We start from the raw sequence: 21,440 nt of genomic DNA on the forward strand, positions 1-21,440 counted from the left end.
GCATTAGAAATAAGGTAAACAATCTTGATGTGTCTTTTATTTGAAAAACACATTTTAAATATAAGTTACAGTAAATATGTAACAATTATGAATCTAATACGATCTTTTATAGTCTTCTGCTTTCATAAGTAATAGTTATTGATTTTTAAAAAGTGTTTTTCAATTAAAAGACATGTCAAAATCGCTTACCTTCTTTCAAGTTCTTTCTAATGCTAAAAAAACGAACTATAGTAATAATTACCAAGCTTCTGCTTTTCGTAAATACTCGTAATATTGAAGAAATTACTCAAAGGAAATACAGGGATGAAGAGGTAGGAAGGAAGTCAATTTACGTGCTTTATTACTGCAAACGTTCTCGAGTAAGGTTTTATTTGTATAGTAGCGAAACCTTCCTCAAGAATCACTCTATTGATAGGAATGATAGGTCAAAACCGCATGAAAATCCGTTCAGTGGATTTTGAGTTTATCGCAAACATACAGACAGACAGACCCAGTGGGGACGTTTTATAAGATGTACTAATCTACATAAATACTAACTAATAAACACGATTAAACGTCGATTAAACTCAGCTGAAACGTCGGAATTAAAGGTAAAAACAATTAAATTATATCGCGGTAGACCCGTTTGTGTAATTAAATATGTGTACAAAACGCGAGAGTTTAAAGTGTTATAAACACGATTAAGTTTATAAAAGTACATACTAATACGTCTACTTATCTATGAAGAACTGATACTAATGTATTAGAGACAGCTATCCGCAAATAACTGGTTATTAGTCCGTAGTCCATTCCCGCGGGCAGCCGTAGCCGCATAAGTACGATTTGCACTGTTATTAATTTCGCTAAATTGAAAGCGGAGCCGGACTCGACGCGAGCACTTGAGCGATAACTTGACCGCTCTACCTCGCCGTGATTTCAGCTATTAACTCGTTTAGCTCTACATATTTGCGAGTTTACCATCTGATTAGGATATGTGTGTTTAGGGAATATATTTATAGAACTTGATTACTCCGTGTTGTTGATTAATACAGCGAGACAGCGAAGTTGAAATTTAATTGACAGAAAGTTAAAAGTTTAAAATGATGCATGCCAGCTGAGGGGGCTACTTTGCGAGTGCAAAACTCAAAATATGCAACATAAATAAATAGCAGTATTTTTTTTTTGTATTGACTTTGAAGTTCGTTTTTAGCCAAGCTCCTAACGACTGTACTTACATATTAGATATTAATTTAAACTTTATACCTTGTGAAAAAAAGGGATTTCACATGCAGACAGATATAACTCTGAAGAGAAAACCCCAATAACTTATATAGCTATATAACCTTTTGGTATACCTACGGAACCCTAAAAAACACCGCACCGGTAGGTATTTATATACTCCTTGAAGCGCTTAAAGGAGCATAATTCTAAGCATAAGTGTCGTGTAGTAATTTCGAGGAGTGTTGGTGCGAGCCGGCCCACTGCGCGCTCAAATTGCCGTGGCGGTCATTCCCTGCGTTCATTACCGACCCCGGCTCCAAACACTCCACGTCACTTCGAGTAATGACTAAATAACGCTTTCCTTATCAACTAACATACTTAAATCCAGAGAAAGAGATCGAGTGTAAAATGCCTTTCAAGTTTGCACCAAACTTGTGTGGCTATTAAAAATAAATCTAAGGAACGTGAATAATCACAGGGCACGGTGCAGGTGTACGGCGTAAGTTAAAAATTCATGGTAGGTTACACCAAACCGTTTGTACCCTTCGTCGTCTTTGTTCTTTAGGGGATGATAGCTTCCGGTGCCATCAATTTATCAATGTAATGCAAGCTCTGAATACCTACTTGAATATTAGATATAATGAAGCTTAAACCCCCTAATGTAACCGTAATTAAAGCACACACTTCCGAAGGCTAAGCTGGGCAGTGCGTTTGGCGAGCAAACAAAACGGCCTAATTGAGCTCTTATGTCTTCACTATAGGCTATTCTACAGCTGCAGCCGACCATCTAGTCGTGAGCCCTCGCCCTCCCCGCCGCCAGTACAACCGAAGCTTAATTCGGGGCACTGTGCTACATCGGCGCAGACCTCATCTATTTGGTTTTCCATAATCCCTTTGAGGCCGCCAATGTTGATATATCCAGATGGCTCGGGGATGGGTCATAATGGAATGTTCTTGCAGCACGATGAAGTCATTGCCAGTTGCACAAGCACCGAAGCGAGTTTGATTAAACATGTTTCATAAAATTAAGGTATTTTAAAAGGCCTAAAAAGGGTCTGGCGACAGGAAAGCCGTAAAACGTGGACACAGTTTGTTCCCTACTTAATGTTAACTTGTCAAAATTTGCATAAAATCTGCCGGGCGGCCGTCGTTATGAAACTTTTGACTGCACTTCGAAAGCTGTAAATTTAAAATGACCGATAAATGAGGCGACCTCAATTTTTGAACAGGCCTTCCCATCGTTGCAGTATTATTAAAATTGAGATATTTTTGAAAAAATCACAAACCTTACTCTATGTCAGACTAAGCGTTATCTTTTTTTAATAATACGTATAGCGTATTTGTCATTTGTTTCCTTCAAAATACTCAGAAGCGATAAGAGCATCTTAAAGTCTGTCAAAAGTGTCGAACTTTTTTCATTTCATTTTGGACATAAAAAAATATTCAGATAAAGCCCACGAGCACTTCAACTCAGGCGAAAGAGTGCGTTCAGTGCGTAGCGACTTAACCCATCTACTCTTAGTCTATTTTTAGTTACAAGGTGATCTTTTAAAAATTTTTAAACTAAGCCTGGATAATTTATGTCAATACTGTCATTGTAATGATACAAACTTACCTACTTGTATTTATATTTTGCAGTTATCTTTAAATTATATGATAAAGTTTGTATATAAACATGGCAACTAATTAGATAACTCTTGTCTTGTATACATCGACTAATTAGTGCCTAAAGTACAGTACAGACGTCATATTCCCTTACTCACATGTAGGTATATTCGATTTAAAATAGAAATCGATATCACAGTTTAAATAAACAGTTTAATATTATAAGGTTGTTATTAGATTCGCGTAGTGTGTAGTTCCGCACGTTTCTAGGAATATTTCGAACTTAAATTAGGTCTAACACTACACCTTACATTTCATTTCAATGTGTAACTTAATGCAAGCAATTACCAGGGGCATGTAGGTATACATTAATGGGAATATAAAGATTTGTATTAATATCATCAAGGGTACCAACTTACAGCAACTCAAAGGTTAACTGGAAGAAACCCCTTAAAGGGATATGCCATCCTCTGCCATATTTGTGTTTTGTACAATAAAGATTTTATTCATAGGTACATTTGTATGTATGTTGGTGATTGTGCTAAAACAGACAGATAGAGTTACTTTCGCATTTATAATATCAGTATGGATTTAACTTATCAACATTTTCTTATCAATAGTTGGTACACTTGCTCCAAAAAATATGTATGTAACTCCGTATGTATAAGATAAGTAAAGTGTAAGAAAAAAACATGCCTCGGAAAATCAATAAACATGTATGCTCGAATAGATGGCGCCATACCTTTGGGCTATTCTCGTGTAGATGGCGACACCGTTTGATATTTAACAATTTTAACACATATCAGTATAAGAACATGGGTCAAAGTCATTGTGGCGTTCTAAAAAAACATATCCATAGGTATTGTAGGTATATAATGCATATCCCGATATTTTTATTCATTGTAATTTTGAGTTTTAATCCTGTGTCGAAAGATGGCAGTAAATTTACTGTGACTACCAAATTTACTATGACAATAACCCTCTATACACTCTATTCTCTTTGGTTGCTCTGAGCGCTAGTAATAAGGCTCCCCCGAAGATAACGGCGATTCACTCTTGACGTCAACAAGTTAATATTTAATTGTCGATAACCCGCGGGTCTCTGCTCTGCTCAAACCCATTAGTCAAGAGGACGTCATTAGCTGTACTATTTTTAAACAGGGATAAAGGAAGGGCATTCCAAAGCGAATGTGAAAAAATAGAGTAAGTAATAGGTTTTATTTAACTAGGTATCAATGTTCGTATTGCACCTCTATATATTTAACTTGTCTTAAAATTTTGCAAATCTATTTCGGACAGTTTTTGGTATTTAACTGATCTGAAAGAGGTCACTTATTAACACCGTGCGGTTTAAAATGACGGATACTGTCTTAGTGTAAGGCCTGAGTGGACGCTCGAGTTGGGCGTGCAGCGGGGCGGGGCGTGCAGCGTGCATGTTAAACAAATGCAAGCTTATAGGAGCGGCCTTAGTGCACGCTGCTCAAATTACTTGTGAGCCCGACGCCACGCTGCACGCCCCGCCGAACGCTCCGCTTCGAGCGTCCACTCAGGCCTTATACGTTGACAACAACTATCATATCCGTGCATCAGTTAATGTAAAACGGTATCAACCCAATGATTACATTAGACTGATCTGATGATGCAGATCGAAGGTGGGCATTGTAAATCCGTGATGAGAGGTCGCCACCGCGTAGGAGTTGGGCTCTTGATAACAACCTCGATGAGAAGTCGATGACTATATAAACAAGATAAAATCGCTTCAAAAACATTTTTTTTTATTTCAATAAGCATTTGTGCTATGTACCCTCCCGCCTTGATTGTCTATGATTTTCGATAACGTTGCCAATGTCTTGTGTCAGAAAAATATATTCTTTTGTCCTGACTAGAATCTAGAGTTTTATTCCTGTTTATTTACGGATTATTTCCATACATTTTAATTTGTCATCTTCATTTAATAATAAATAATCATTGAGAGTTCAAGTAAATAAAGAGAATAATAATCATTGTACATTCTCTATTATAAGGCCAATTACTTTTTAATTACTACCTAGTTATTAGGTAGGTACCTTTTTCAAATCGGATGTTTCCAAAGATTACTTAATAAGCTATGTTTCCAGAATACCAACCTAATAATTACTCATAATTACCCACACAGCAACAATGTCGTGTATAGAAACGGGGTCATGTTAGTGTGGATTTCCTGTGAATGTCTATGTCTAATGAGGGAGGAATGTCTTAATTAGTGGTGTTCGCCGCGGACTGTTCCGAAACGGGGTAATTAGTAATTACCGATAACTCTTTAATTAACCTGCCTAATAACAGAGTATATTTGCATTGCCGCCGACGGTCCAATTAGTCGGTTATCGATTGAACATTATGTGGCTGAAACGAACGAAACTGACCTGGTTGACTGGTAGAGAATGCCTTTTGGCATTAAGTCCGCCATTTGTACATTTTTCTTTGTTGTGCAATAAAGTTTAAATAAATGAATAAACTTCCTATAAAGCACCTTAAGCATATACTTAGTGAACACAAACACACATATATATATATATATATATATATATATATATATATATATATATATATATATATATATATATATATATATACATACATATACGTATATATATAGTTTTTATTTGTATAGTTACAGGTAAGTTATAAAAATTAGAAACTTTAATCTTGAACCCGCAAATTGCATACTATACACAGAAAAATAAGATAATATATGTAAAAGAGTCTGTGCGGAAAGAGAAGAGTCGTGAAATGTACTAGGGTTTGCACGATGGATCCGAAATGTATGGGAATATCCGCGGATCCGGATCCAGATCCGGATAATTTCATACATTTCGGATCCGGATTGCAAACCCTAATCGGGCCCCATACATTCCACGACTCTTTTCTTTCGGCACAGACTCTACCTATTTAATTATCCTGTATACAAAAGGTATTTTTACAGGGTATGCGCGACATATTTCGTTTTAATTGTTTTTTTTAATGGTGAAAAATCAAGACAATATTACTGAAACGTATCAAAATCAAATACAATGATCTATGTACTTATCATTTAATGGGTGAATGGTACAAACATTGTACGTAGTTAAGCATAGTTGAGGATCTTTTATTACTTTAATTAGTGTCTTCGGTTACCGCGATAGTTACTCATGATGAAATAAAACTATTAAAGCGGATTATATCGCATATATTTAATTTATACTACAGCCCGACGTTTCGAACCCTTTACAGCGTTCGTGGTCAACGGGTGACTGAGTAACTATCGCGGTAACCGAAGACAATATTATGTACACCAGTACGGACTGGAAGTTACTTTAATTAGTCTTAAGTTAATTATGTACATTTTTTTGCAATTCACCCAAATGGTGACTCAAGAGAACAATGAATATGCACTATAGACATACCTACTTATAGACTTTGCTCGTGGAACAGGTCGAATTTGGAGTAACTGGAATGCGCACAAACAATTATATGCGTGCGCGTCACTCCTCACGCCACTTTGCGTTATCGCGCGTGAATAGAGACTACGTATGGATAGGGTGCCCTATTGATATTCCGAGAAAAATTACGCCGATTTTTGTTTCGCCGACAACGATTCGCCGACGGGTTGTTTGGCAGAGTAACGATTGGCCGAATCTCATTACGCATAATAGTCGTTTGCGAGAGTAGTCAATAAGCAGAACATTGATACGCATATTTACTATTCGTAGAATAATCATTTAGTAACTGTCATAATTACCCGAGAAACCATTGGTCGAAACACAATAGGTCGAATGTTCATTTGGCATATTATTGACTAGCAGAACTTAGAATATTCTTACCCCCGGAGTTACACACAATGTTTTTCATCACACTTGCGAAGAAAGAACTAAATTTTAATCGAAATAATTATAAACTAAGGTGAGAGTTCAAATATTTTGATGAAGTGTACCTGATGATGATGATTATTTTGATGATAATGATGATGATTTACTTTAAGTAATATGTTCAGCGATTACTCCGGCACCCATGGTCCGATTTGAGTAAGTTACCTTCGAGGTATTCCCATAATAATTTTCTTCTTTAATCTTTATTCTGAGGAATTGACGGAACTTCTAAATTTTTAAAGGCATGTGTATTATGATTTGGATATTTTCTAAAGTAACTCAAGCATTTTCTCCCGAAATCCACCAATTTGATGTAGTGCAATTGTAGCCTCACTACATATTCGCTAATTTCTTCGTAACTTACTTTATATACATATGTATACCTACCTACTTAACGCATTTAATTAAAAAATGATAATATTTTATATCATTCTTTTGTTGCGAAAATAAAATTATATGTATAATGTGAAACGTTATTCGACTAAACATTGCTTAAACGAAACAGTTACTCTGCCAAATGGAAATCGTCCGATAATAGTTCAGCTAATTTACACAGAAGCGAACTGAACTGTATGTGAACCAAGAGTTTGCTTAACGTTAGTCGACCAAAAGTTACATTTACAAATAAATGACTCTGCGAAACGATGCTCGGCGAATCGTTGTCGGCGAATCGATAATCTGCTAAAAGTTTCCCGGAGAATCATTAGGTACCCATGGATAGAGTGAAATTGTACTAAGACTTCTAAGTTAAGTACTAAGATTTCAACTTTAATGTGTAATGTACGAGTACATGTATGTGAAATTAAAAAATATATCGAATATTAACTTTAGTGGGTCATACAATCAATTAAACCTTACACTTAGGGTTGCCACCGCACAGCTAAAATTCGTAAAATAGAGCACATCACTAGATAATATAACAAGCTAAAGTGTCATTCAATAGAACTTGCGAACTATGTAAACAAAAGTTGCTAGTAATTTGACATTCAGTGTCAATTTTAGTATGGCGGTTTGTTTACATAGTTAGCAAGTTCTATTGAATGACACTTTAGTTACTAATTTCTTTTAGTAAGTAATACCACTGTATATGTCTTGTTTGTAAATAAATGGTTATATAACAACAACTGTAAAAAATAGGTAAATTTAAAACTGAATTATTTCTTTATCTAGTCAGTAAAAAGTACGGAATAATAATAATTAAATAAAAATATCAGGTATGTCCCAATAAGAGATGCGCTCACGCATTAAAAATATATAGATGTTTGTTGCTGGTCTCATATTGAGATACTCTCATTGAATTTAGAAGGGATTTATACAGAGGCATTACAGTAACTGTACAAATATTAAACTAAATTAATAACTACTAGCTTAAATCTAAAATATAGATGGTCAAGCAAATTTTGTCAGTAGAAAAAGGCGCGAAATTCAAATGTTCTATGGGATGATATCCCTTCGCGCCTACATGTTTCAAATTTGCCGAGTTTTTCTACTGATGACAAGATCTGCTTGACCAAATATAGGCTCTTGAGGCATTGTACCAAGGATGCTGGCGGCATTTCCTCGTTGAATCGCAATGCTGATATTGCTGATACCAGGGACCGGAACCGGTTACCTTAACCGGGGTTTTTCATAGGGTTATTTTAGAAGTGGTTATAAAAACCCCTACCATAACGGTAACCGTCTGATAAGGTAACACTTTGATTCGGTAACCGTATCAGATCGAGTTAACCCCTGTTACCGGTAACCGAAATAAAAACCCCGTCTATGCTGTTACCTCATAATAAGGTTTTGAACCAGTTCAAACGATTGTAAACTTTACGCAGACTTAAATTCAACTTATTATTGAATAACCGTGGTTGGCATGGGCGGTCTATGAAGCCTCCAGCACAAACAAGTTTTTTTGCCGGTAACTTCGCTTATTGTCAATTCAAACAATATTGCACTTTGAGTCCTTAAGCTAAAATTGAAAACAAGTGAGCGATTACAGTATTATTTTTAGAGCGACAGCCGCGGCGCAGCGCGGCCATTCCTTTGTTTATCTTTATACCTGTGTGTTCCTATTGTTTTTGTCAATTCTAGTTTAGAAATTTTTAGAAAAGGGGTTGCAAGTAAACAACATCCTATCCTAGTAATATCTGCTATTATTTAGATATATTTTATGCTACTTAGATTATTATTTTTATTTTCGGGTTCACACTTGATATGTACCTACAGATTAAAGACTGATTTAAAGAAAAATTTTCAGTGATTTAAAAAAAAAACACTTTGTGATAAAGATACATGCGCTAGCGGATTGTGGTAGATATTTTACCATTGTTAACAAATGACATATGTACTAGTTATTATGAGCTTATTTTATAATAAGCAATTAAAGTCTATTTTTTTATTCGGTAGACTAAAATGACATTTCATAGTATGAAATGAAATGACACATGATGTTCATAGCTTCATACTACGAAATGTCATTTTAGTCTACCGAATAAAAAATAGACTTTAGTTTAAAATGTTTTCAGATGCGGTGAGTTGTATGAGCTAAGTCGTAATTTACCTTGTACCGCTTAATGCAGCGATCAGAAAATATATATCTATAGCAGTTATAAACTTATTTTAATACTACAAATCTTTCATTAATACCAGGGGGCTCAGCACGGTTCCATTTTTATCGACTATCACTATGCCCGTCACTTTCGCACTTACATACTTGTTAGAACGTGACAGGCATGGTGATAAACGATAAAAATGCGACCGTGCTACTAGGGCAGAATTCATTATACATATTCATTGGGTATCTATAACATTGGTAGGTGAAATAGTTTTGATTAAATTAAATAGATACATACATACTTAGTAAGCAGTGTTGGGCATTCAAGAATAAAATCATTATTTAAATAAGAATTCCTAAGAATAAAATCATGTTGATTTTATTCCCGTCAAAATTATTCAAATAATTTTGATCGGAAATAATTCGTATGTGAAAAAATTGAATAAGAATAATCTCATTCTTAATCAAATAAATATAATCATGATTTTATATTCTAAATAATATTCCTGGATTAAACATGTAGTATGGGTGCCGTATAAGCGTTACGTATAGATAGAAGTAAATTAGACAAGAAACTATTATGTTTCTTGACTAATTTATACCTGATTTTATGCAATAAAATCTTACAAATTTAATTTACTGCCGCATAGTCTTGGTATTGGACGATACCCGTATTTATTTTAATGTGATAACATGGCATTAGAAAGAACTTGAAGGAAGGTAAGCGATTTTGACATGTCTTTTAATTGAAATCACTTTTTAAAAACCATAACTATTACTTATGAAAGCAGAAGACTATAAAAGATCGTATTAGATTCATAATTGTTACATATTTACCGTAACTTATTTTTAAAATGTGCTTTTCAATTAAAAGAGACATCAAGATTGTTTACCTTATATCTAATGCTAAAAAAAAACGAAATATAGTATGTGGTTTCAGTATCCGAGTTACTACCAAGACTTATGGTGTTTTTAAAAGCTCTTCTGATATTTAAAATTTGCATTTATTATTTAGACGGAAATTAACAGGTATATCGTTTGACACAACGCTTGCCGCACGTGTTTAGCAAATGCTGACAAAGAATTCACCACGCCACGACTTAATCCTATTGTTATTGCCAATGAGTAATAAATGACGGTCTCAAGTGCAAACACGCCTGCAACTTTCTGCAAATCTATTTAATTATAGTGATAAGCGTAGGACTCTTTTCTTACCTGCAGTAATTTACTATCTCATTCACTTTCCGTAGGTGTGAAAGAGATAGCATACGTAAGACCTCAAGGCTGGTAGGAATAATAAACAAAATACATACTTAATACGCAAAGAAATATACATTGAACCATCATAATTATAATTTCGCAGTTTACTTTCTATGTAGCTTCATTATAAAATTATCATCACCGTTTCGAAGGCTTCAAAAAATTCAAATCAATCCGACCATTGAAAAGAGGGGTGAAATTCATTTTACTATCTATATACATTGTACTACATATAATATGACGTATAATATGACCAAATAAATGCCATTTAACCTTGTTACCACTAACTTATGAATCTACAATTACATCAATTAGTCATGACACGGCAGAGTACTGATAACAATACTGTAGTGTAGTACAATAATAAGGCTTTATTGTTGTCACTATGACTCTCACCGCATTCTGCTTAATCCTAAATATCCTAATACAATAGAAAATACCACGACCTTTAAACATTCGGTGCACTTGCGTTGTAGCGCGTGCCAGCGGAGCGCAGCGTTTCGATTTAAATACGCATGTTGCTTCGCCTGTGTAGGTATATTTATTATCTTCATATTATTAGGTACTAGGAAGTGCAAATAATTGACTTCATACATGAAAGATATTTTGCAGATTTTGTTCAATAGTCACCTTCAACAAGACGAGAGTAATCTAGAGCAGAGTTGGGCAAAAAATAACTTGAATAAGAATAAGAATAAAAACAGAAATTTCATTCTTATTCCAATCGATTTGAATAAGATTTGATTTAAATGAAAAAGACAAAACGAAATATCTATTCCAGATGTAGGATTATACTAAATAATGTTTTATTCAATTAGAATGTTATTCTATATTAATTTAACTTTTGTAGTTACATACTACTACTTTTAATTTTGTAAGTTTCTAAAATAAATAAAACAAATAAAATAGATAAAACAAATAAAATAAATAAAAATAACAAATAAATTATATTATTTACATCTATTTTATTATTATTGCATTTTAGTTTTTATATAATATTATAAGTATTAGTTTAATTTTTAAGTAGGTTTATTTTAATTTTAGTTTAGGTTTTAAATTTTTAATTCATACTATTCATAGTTAGTTGTAATGTTTTTTTATTATTACCTTTTAAGTTAAATAAATGAACTTTATCCTAATAAAATAAATAAGATAAATAAAATAAACAAAATAAACAAAATAAATAAAATAAACAAAATAAACAAAATAAATAAAATAAATAAAGTAAATAAAGTAAATAAAGTAAATAAAGTAAATAAAGTAAATAAAGTAAATAAATTAATAAAGTAAATAAAGTAAATAAAGTAAATAAATTAATAAAGTAAATAAAGTAAATAAAGTAAATAAAGTAAATAAAGTAAATAAAGTAAATAAAGTAAATAAAGTAAATAAAGTAACTAAAGTAACTAAAGTAAATAAAGTAGCTAAAGTAACTAAAGTAACTAAAGTAACTAAAGTAACTAAAGTAAATAAAGTAAATAAAGTAAAGAAAGTAAAGAAAGTAAATAAAGTAAATAAAGTAAATAAAGTAAATAAAGTAAATAAAGTAAATAAAGTAAATAAAGTAAATAAAGTAAATAAAGTAAATAAAGTAAATAAAGTAAATAAAGTAAATAAAGTAAATAAAGTAAATAAAGTAAATAAAGTAAATAAAGTAAATAAAGTAAATAAAGTAAATAAAGTAAATAAAGTAAATAAAGTAAATAAAGTAAATAAAGTAAATAAAGTAAGTAAAGTAAGTAAAGTAAGTAAAGTAAGTAAAGTAAGTAAAGTAAGTAAAGTAAATAAAGTAAGTAAAGTAAATAAAGTAAATAAAGTAAATAAAGTAAATAAATTAATAAAGTAAATAAAGTAAATAAATTAATAAAGTAAATAAAGTAAATAAAGTAAATAAAGTAAATAAAGTAAATAAAGTAAATAAAGTAAATAAAGTAAATAAAGTAAATAAAGTAAATAAATTAATAAAGTAAATAAAGTAAATAAATTAATAAAGTAAATAAAGTAAATAAAGTAAATAAAGTAAATAAAGTAAATAAAGTAAATAAAGTAAATAAAGTAAATAAAGTAAATAAAGTAAATAAAGTAAATAAAGTAAATAAAGTAAATAAAGTAAATAAAGTAAATCAAATACATAAAATAAAAAATAAAATAAACGAAATAAATAAAATAATCAAAATAATAAAAATAAATTATATAAATAAAATTAACAAAATTAATGACAAATAAAATAAATGAAATAAGTAAAATAAACAAATTAAAAAAATAGACAAAATAAGTAAAATAAACAAAAACATTAAAATAAACAAAAACATTAAAATAAGCAAAATTAAAAAAAAAAATACAAAAATAACAAAATAAACTATTAGTTCTATTAATAAATTAACTTTTTCTTTTAGTAGGTATTTGACTGACGGCACATCACTAAATACGAATGTAGCAAACCAATAAGCAACCGATAATAAAGGTTACCATAACTGAATAAAAACCGGTTAAAAACCCCTAACAAAAACCCTAACGCGATGGGGTTTTGAGATTAACTCGGTTAAAGGTTAAGGTTACCGTTTCAATAAGCTTACCGTTACAATCAGGTAACAGTATGATAGGGTTACCGAATGATACGGTAACCGAATTGATTGGGTTACCGAATGGATAGGATTAAGCGTAAAGAGGGGTTTTCCGGTCCTTGGCTGATACGTTGTGCGAGGAAGCCGCCAGCTCTTCGGTGACCAGTTACTTACGGAAACCAGATGTTTTAATACTTCCCGGGCAGAGGTGTAGAGTTAGAGGCGGTGAAGCTTTATTTGACGTTTTAAGGTCTCTGCCCACTACACCGTATCATACCATGACCGTGCTATGAACGTATCAGGCACGGAATGTAACGCGAAACGGACTACTATGCCCACTACACCGTGTCCACATAGTTTCATATCCGTGCATAACGGGTTTAGTGCCCGTAGTAACTGCGTATCATCCCCATAGCATCCGCCTATAATCCCCGTAGCACCCGCGTTTTATTCGCAAGAGCCAGACTCGTCAGAAAGAGCGAGCGAATGGTTATCAATTATCATACTGGCAAGAGCGAGCAACAAATACGGCAACCCGTTTATAACGGGTTTAGAACGGTAACCCGTTTGCTCACCGTTTCGTCGTCTGCACGCACCGTTCTGGCAACGTTGCGTGTCATGCACGGAGCGTTTCGGCACCGGCAAAATATCCTCGCCGGCAATTTTTGACGGTCCGTGCATGGCACGCTACGGGTATGGTCGGTGACGGAACGGGCTAGTGGGCATAGTCTCATACTTTTTAATACAAAGATATTTTTTTTGCCTGACACGTTCATAGCACGGTCATGGTATGATACGGTGTAGTGGACAGAGACCTTTAAGCGCATTGTAAATATTGTAATATGCCTACTTGGAAAATAAACCAACTCTATCTTTATTGTGCGAGCGGAATTTGAGCTGCGATGCAAATATTCATCAATCAATTGTCATTTGTTTTTGCACATTCGTAAACTGGCGGAAGTTATGCAGATAAGGTTAATATCGTGTCCATTTTTTCTGAATACTTATAGACAATGATATGATAATTATGTACCGTCGGGATGTCCGCAGATAGCATCTATAATAGCAATATATATGTATATGTATATTTTTATGGTTTATAGATATCAAAACAGTATTCATAGACTGCATGTTTCCTCGAATCGAAAACCAAATAAATAAATAAAAAAAAACTATAATATAAAATAAAGTAAACGGAATAATAGACCTTTTAGTTTTAGTAGGTATTACCATTATTTTTAGAAGATTTATTTTAATTGATCTATTTCAATAATAATTAGTGTATCAAAATAAATAAGAAAATAATACAAAAAAATTACCACATTTAATGCAAATAAATAATTTACATACTTTACTTGGCATTGCTAGCCGTGCGGTCCCCGTCCCTACCGCCGGCTGTGTGGGGTGACTGTGGGCTCTATAGCTATTACAGTAGGGTATAAAAAGAATGTTTTCCTTTTATGTAACAGAACATTAAGATCGATATTTACACATACGAACTTGATGAACATGAGAGTAAAAAAGTTGTTTTGTAGAATAAGCGCTTAATGCTTTTTTTACAGAGTAAACATTAAAACGCGAGAGAAAACATCATACATTCATTGGAAGAAGACATTCTTTAAGCTAGGTATTCAACATAAAGAGATAACCAAAATGCAATTATATAGGTGCCCAAGTGATTAAATAGTAGATTGTTGTTAACCAAGGGATGAAAGGCACTCATTTCTGCCGAGGTAGTTTGGTGCTCGGACGCAGTGAGAGCGCCAATAGTCCGAGGCTGAAATGATGCCTTTCACCCGAGTTAAACACTCTACTTTTCATTTCGAATAGTAATACAAGGAAAGTAAAATGCATGTGTTTTTTTTAAAACATGAGAAAGTAAAAATATAAATAACGCCAGCGACTTAAAAAGCAACAATTGACAGCCCTGTAGACTAATGAAGGGTGAGACCGCCATATGTTTGCGATTCTCACTAAAACATAACAAGTACTAAATTAGGAACAAACCCGCTTGAATCATAATTTTGCAATTATAAATACTTATTGGAATGTCTATATGGTCAAGACAATATGATAAGTAGACGCCTTTTTTTTATTTAATATGTGGGTATCTAGGTACCAATTGCTTGAATTTATGCAAAATTACGAGCCGCCTATTTAAATAAAAATTATAATTATGTTTTATTAAAAAATTGTATGTTATAGACATATTTTTCTCTTAACGTCTTTATTAATAAAGCCTAACATTTCAACGAATAATTTTATCTTTACATTAAAATGAGTACAGTACTTAGCGCAGGTATAGTTTGTAGCTTTCTAGTAGACCCCGAAGGCTTATCCTATTGTCTATTGTTCAGTAAAACCGCACGTGCTACTTACCTGCAAAAAAGGGTCCTAATTATTATATTTGGCACCTGTGCGCGGGCTAGTCCAACGCTCAAAAAACCAGTGTAGGTGCGCTCTCCGATAACGCGCCTTTGTTACGCATCTCGATGACACATTTTAGACTGGTTCTGTAGCGTTCGACTCGCCGGCACTCAGTAACCGAAGTACCGATTTTTTATGCAGGTGGTTGTGGCACGTGGCACGAGCGGTTTTTCTTAACAATAGACAATAGGATTAGCCTTCGGGGTCTATTAGAAAGCTACAAACTATATTTGTATTATGAAAAATTCACATTCTTCTTAACAATCACTACATAGTATAAAACAAAATCGCTTCCCGATGTCTGTCTGTCCCTATGTATGCTTAGATCTTTAAAACTACGCAACGGATTTTGATGTGTTTTTTTTAATAGATAGAATGATTCAAGAGGAAGGTTTATGTATAATTTGATAACCCGTGCGAAGCCGGGGCGGGTCGCTAATAGTTATATTAAGAAACATAAAACTGTCGTTATCACAGCCAGCCATGACACGACGGTTCGATTGGCCGGCTCTGCGGTCTGTTCTTCCCGCGGCGGCGACCGCAGCCGATAGCGCAATATCAGCCTACCCTATTCATAAAACGCTGTTCTCGACTCAGCTATTCCTAATATAACTTGACCGCGACTTAACAACAATAGGAATGATGACATATTATGTTGAGTTTTATAACACAGTCGTTAAATAGATAGAAAATTAGTAATTTATCACAACAAACTGGACTGTAAAAAATATTAAATGGAAATGATAAAAATACAAGACTAAAGTTTGAAAATGTAAGTTATTTTTTAACTTCCAAAGATAAAAAAATGGTGCCATTCGATTTGTAGGGTTCCGTACCTCAAAAGGAAAAAACTGAACCCTTATAGGATCACTCATGCGTCTGTCTGTCTGTCTGTCCAACCATTTCTGTTTGTCTGACCGCGTTGTTTCGCGCCGCGACTATTGATGCTGTCTGTAACTACCTACCTACCTATATGTAGATTGTCGACACACCATAATAAAAACCGGCCATGTGCGGTCGGATTCGCCCACCGAGGGTTCCGTAAAAAAACTATTTATTTTTTATTTTTACAAAATAGTTTTCAGATTTTTCCTATTTTTGTAGTGTAAGACGATATTACTTGCCAAATTTTATACCTCCTTCCTCCTCCTTAGGAATAGCTATAACTTTCGAGTGAAGATATACAATTTGTTGGTTTATCTAATCGTTATACAGCTCCGTAATTTATTAACATAATAAACATATTGAACATGAAACAATGTATGAAATCTAATAACGTTATGTTAGAAGCGCGGTCACGTCAGTACCGATCGACTAATTAACGCAGATTAATTAAACATAACGACCTCAATTAATTCATTATATTACCTATAGCCTTATTATTAAGCCAAAGTTAATTAATGGAAATGCAGTACTCCATTGTTATATATCACTATAACAACTTTGTGTGTGGAAATGACAATAAATACTGTGCATATTAAACAATGATTTAGGTATATATGTAATTATTTTCACCGTAATTAAATTCAGGATTTCATTTTATTTTTTTGGAGAAAATATTGAAATTTTGTTAACTAGCCATAATATATATTTCATATAGGTACCTATATTACCTACTGTTTTCCTAATATTAAGGTCAGATATTTAAAAACGGATCGGATCGGATCGGTAAGGCGTACGACTTCAAAACCAGTGGTTCCCCACCAATGAGTTTTCTTGGAAATTTATTTATGTAGGCAGGCCTGTCTCACTCCGCGATTTCGTCGCTTTGCTACAGGTAGCTAAAAGTACATCCGTTCGGCCCCAATTTTAGGGAAAGCCATAAGCCGCGCGTGGCGCTGTCGCCACCTAGCGACCATATCTGTGCTGATCGTAACAGACGCGTTTTATTAGAGAGTGAGTCTTCTGTACTTAGTACTATTATTTATTCTGTGATGTAGGTACCACTCGCCCGGTGAAAGAAAACATCGTTGAAGAACCGCAATTGCAGGTCCTATGAGCCGCATGTAGCTCGCGAGCCGCGGTTTTCCGACCCTTACCATAAGGCTGTTCCTTTTGTGTTGGTAGGTAGACAGCTTAGTAAAAACCAGTGCCTGCGCCATATTTTGAAATTAGGTTTCCAAAAATGTACCTGTTTGCATTTAGGATACCACTGGGAAATCACTAAAGTTGTGAAAAAAAGAATTTTTTTGACCCCAATTTTATTTTGCGGTTCATCAGCACACGTATGCCAGCGTGATTATTTTCGGTGATAAAAAAAAGATAAGATCATTGTGAACCAACCTGAAACTAAGCCTAATTTTATATCTATAAGCCATTGCGATACTTCGATTTAGTTGTGTTCGCAGTACTAGTTTTCTATACTATACCTACTAGTAATTTCAGTCTCGGAACCGAGAATTCTGATACTAATTCAGTCCCGGAAGCATTCCCTAACCTGGATATCGATACCAATTGTTCACACTCATACTAATAACGCGGAAAATGTTGTTGCAATTAATACTTTTGACTTGTGCTTGAGTAATTATGGGGAAAATTTTGTTGTAATTAGTAGTAATTACAACAAAATTTTCCCCGTAATTACTACAAAATGTGAACTAGATAGAGTAGGTATCGATATTAAAATCGCTTAACACAAAGACTGCTCGTTAATCCAAAAAACGGCCATAATGCGTAACATAAAACGCTAAAGCGCATTTAATTGTTCCCGGTAATTATAAGAACACAGCGTACATAATTAAAACGAATGAAGCATCGCTACACTGGGCTAGTGATGTAGCTCTAATGAGCCACTTGCTAATTAGCGAATAAACAAGCGGATACTGCCTTCTAATTGGCTTTTGGGACAACCGCGCTGGGAGCTGTATTTCCACGTATTTTCTTTCATTGTGAGGCTCTTGGTACAACGTTATGTTATTTAGATAACTTGGCGAAGTTTTTTTTTATGATATACGAGGCAAACGAGCAGACGAATCGCCTGATGGTAAGCTATTACCGTCGCCTATGGACACCCACAACACCAAAGGGGTTACATGTGCATTGCTGGCATTTAAGATACTCTCTTTTAGAAGAATTAGATTCAAATCATTTTTAATATACCATCTAAAGTTAGGGTTTTGTTGTACGTCATATAAGGTTGAATGTAAGATTTAATTTATATTTAAAGCCATACACACTCGTCCTTTTTCAACTTTATAATAATATATACTAATATCCATACTAATATTATAAATGCGAAAGTGTGTCTGTCTATTACCTCTTCACGCTAAAACCGCTGAACCGATTTAGTTGAAATTTGGTATGAAGATAGTTTGAGTCCAGGGGAAGGACATAGGATACTTTTTATCTCAGAACTCACCCCTTAAGGGGGTGAAAAGGGGGTGGAAGTTTGTATGGGGAATCGTTAAAAAGCAGATTGGGTAAAAATAAGCTACCCAAATTACTAACTCCACGCAGACGAAGTCGCGGGCAAAAGCTAGTACTTACTTAAATATAAGCAAGTCATTTACAAAAATGAAACGAACACCAGCATATTTTTTCTGAAGTTCAAGTACTTACAAAAAAAATAATAAACATATTACTTATCCTACTTTTTCGCTTAAATATCCTTACATCATCTGACGTGTAAACTTTTAATAAGTTATTTATTTACATTTATTTAAAACTTAACGGAGAAACACCATTTTTAATATATAATATACCTACATAGTTTACATAAACTAATATGTATCAAAGCAGTTATGTACCTATATAATAAAAAGTTTTCGATGAATATTTATATTATATTATTTATTCAGAACACGTTACTAGTAATAATATCAAAATACCTTGGACTGAGATTGTGTGATTGATTATAGATGTATTAAAGGATTTTTTTTGTTCTTCAAAAACTGATGAGAAAGTTTCATTTTATCCAGATGAGTAACAAAGTGAATTGATTCTAATTATGTATTGTTTCCTCATGTTAGCTATACTTAGTAGGTATTGATTTTTAAATTACGATTCTGAAATATAAATATTTAATAAATTAATTAAACGAGTTTTAAAGTAGGTCCAAGTGATTTTTGAAGTGAACATTAATGAAACTGCATAAAATTGTAGATGAATAGATAAAAAGTAAATAAACATGAAAAAATCTAGCAATGAATTGCTTATCTAATTTCTAAAAGCGGAAGTTTTATCTCCCCACAACTACGTATCCTTATTTACGTCGCTACTTATCTAAAGTTTAGGTACTGATAATTTTGTCATGATAATTGAAATTGTTCTAAGTTGTGATATATTTTAGTTTCACAACAACCTTCCTTTTTTCAATGGACAGCGTGTAGATGATATAATTTCGATATTTACTACTCTAAATACGTATTTACACCTAAAATAAAACTTTTTTAAATATTATCTAAGACTAGCATTGTACCAAGGAGAATTTTCCAAAGTTGCTGAATTTCTATAGGATAAGTTCTCCGAAATTTAATTTAACAAACAATGAAAACATGTCAAAACCTTAATAAGATATTTCTACTGCTTGTCTTATTAAGATGTGTTAACTAAATGATATTAAAAATAACCTACTTGAAATATTCCCGTAAGAATCTTTCTGATTGGAAACTTGCATTAAATTTTCGTGTAAGTTTCCAGAAATTTATGAGTGTTCCAGCATTTTTTGAGAATAAACTGCAAATTGTAGCGGTTCCAGTCTGTTTCCTATCCGTAATGTACATAGGTATATATAATTAATATACAAATATTAAGCGCTTACTCATTATTCAAACATATGTTCCAAAACTATTAAAAAAATCTAAAACCAAAATTAATACTAATCAAACCTAAAAATCAATAAATACATAAAAATAAGTAAATTTAATGACTGCGAAAACATAAATATCAATTTTATCGCCGTGTCTTTAATTTAAAATTTAATAAACACCTCGCGTGTTACAAGACACTTTATACATCTACTCAAGCATGAAATAGACACTTAATTGGTTAACGATAAGTGAAATTATATTGTAATTTCATTAACAACAATCGCTAAATTGGAGTTAGGCATAATCAATGCAATTAGTTTGAGAGTGCGTCCTCGACTTATAATAGTTTTTCAAAGCTCGACGGAGATCATTAAGCGGGCTCTTCAAAGCTGTCACCGCATTACACTAATTGACGTAATTAGAGGGATTGCCGAACGGAAATAAAAGTCGGCTCACCTTCATGAAACGCCGGCCCGGCCAATTAGTCTAGCAACTCGTAATTAGCCTCTTCAGAACACTCTTACGGTCGATTAGTCCGGCACTAGTTTCAATGAAAATCACGGCACAAAATGTTCATTTTCAGCGTAATGAATGTCACGGCACTGGTAAAAGTTTTTCGCGATCGCGCGCTGGATTGAGTACGTGGAGCGGAGACGTGCGCTCGCCGCGCGCGCTAGACAGCGAATGAGCGGGACGTCGCTTAGGTGGGGAGCGATACTTACCCTTCCTTGTCCCGTACGAAAGCTCCGTATTTGCGGAGCTTTTCGCGCAATAAACCGGCGGCACTTACGTCGATTCGACGCTGAAGCGGCGCTTTACGCTGTAAGTGGGCAGATTTTAAACGGCGCAGCGTATAGGCCTAAATAAAAACGATAATATTAATCGAATTATAACTGGATTGTGACTTACGTAGGTTTACAATAATAACCGAAACGTTGGTGCAAGTTTATATCCAATATTATTGACTTATTTACTTGTGTTATATGTAGAGGTAAAAACGAATGCAGAATAGAGCATAGGCGAAACTGAAATAAAAAATACCCATTCTTTCTTTTTTTCATGTACCTACTTACTACTTAGGTACCCACATATTTTAGAGCTTTTACATTTGAAAGGCGAAACGAAAGATGCCATATACAAAGCTCTATCTCCATAGTTAGATCAATCTCGTTTTGATGTAGGTAAAGGCTATTTAAATACTTGTTTAATT

The 21,440-nt window shown here is 33.5% G+C and overlaps 1 protein-coding gene across 1 annotated transcript in view; it reads right to left on the minus strand.

Annotated features, from left to right (window-relative positions):
- LOC134662358 (rhombotin-2) overlaps positions 1 to 21,038 on the minus strand; it is an 83,902-nt gene extending 62,864 nt beyond the window's left edge. The window contains 1 exon segment of the mRNA XM_063518560.1: positions 20,687 to 21,038. Within this exon segment, the coding sequence (XP_063374630.1) occupies positions 20,687 to 20,692 (6 nt within the window). The 5' untranslated portion in view covers positions 20,693 to 21,038.
- Positions 21,039 to 21,440: the final 402 nt, after the last annotated feature.

The sequence above is a fragment of the Cydia amplana genome, chromosome 3 (genome assembly GCF_948474715.1).
Source record: "Cydia amplana chromosome 3, ilCydAmpl1.1, whole genome shotgun sequence".
In the NCBI taxonomy this organism is placed as follows: Eukaryota; Metazoa; Arthropoda; class Insecta; order Lepidoptera; family Tortricidae; genus Cydia; species Cydia amplana.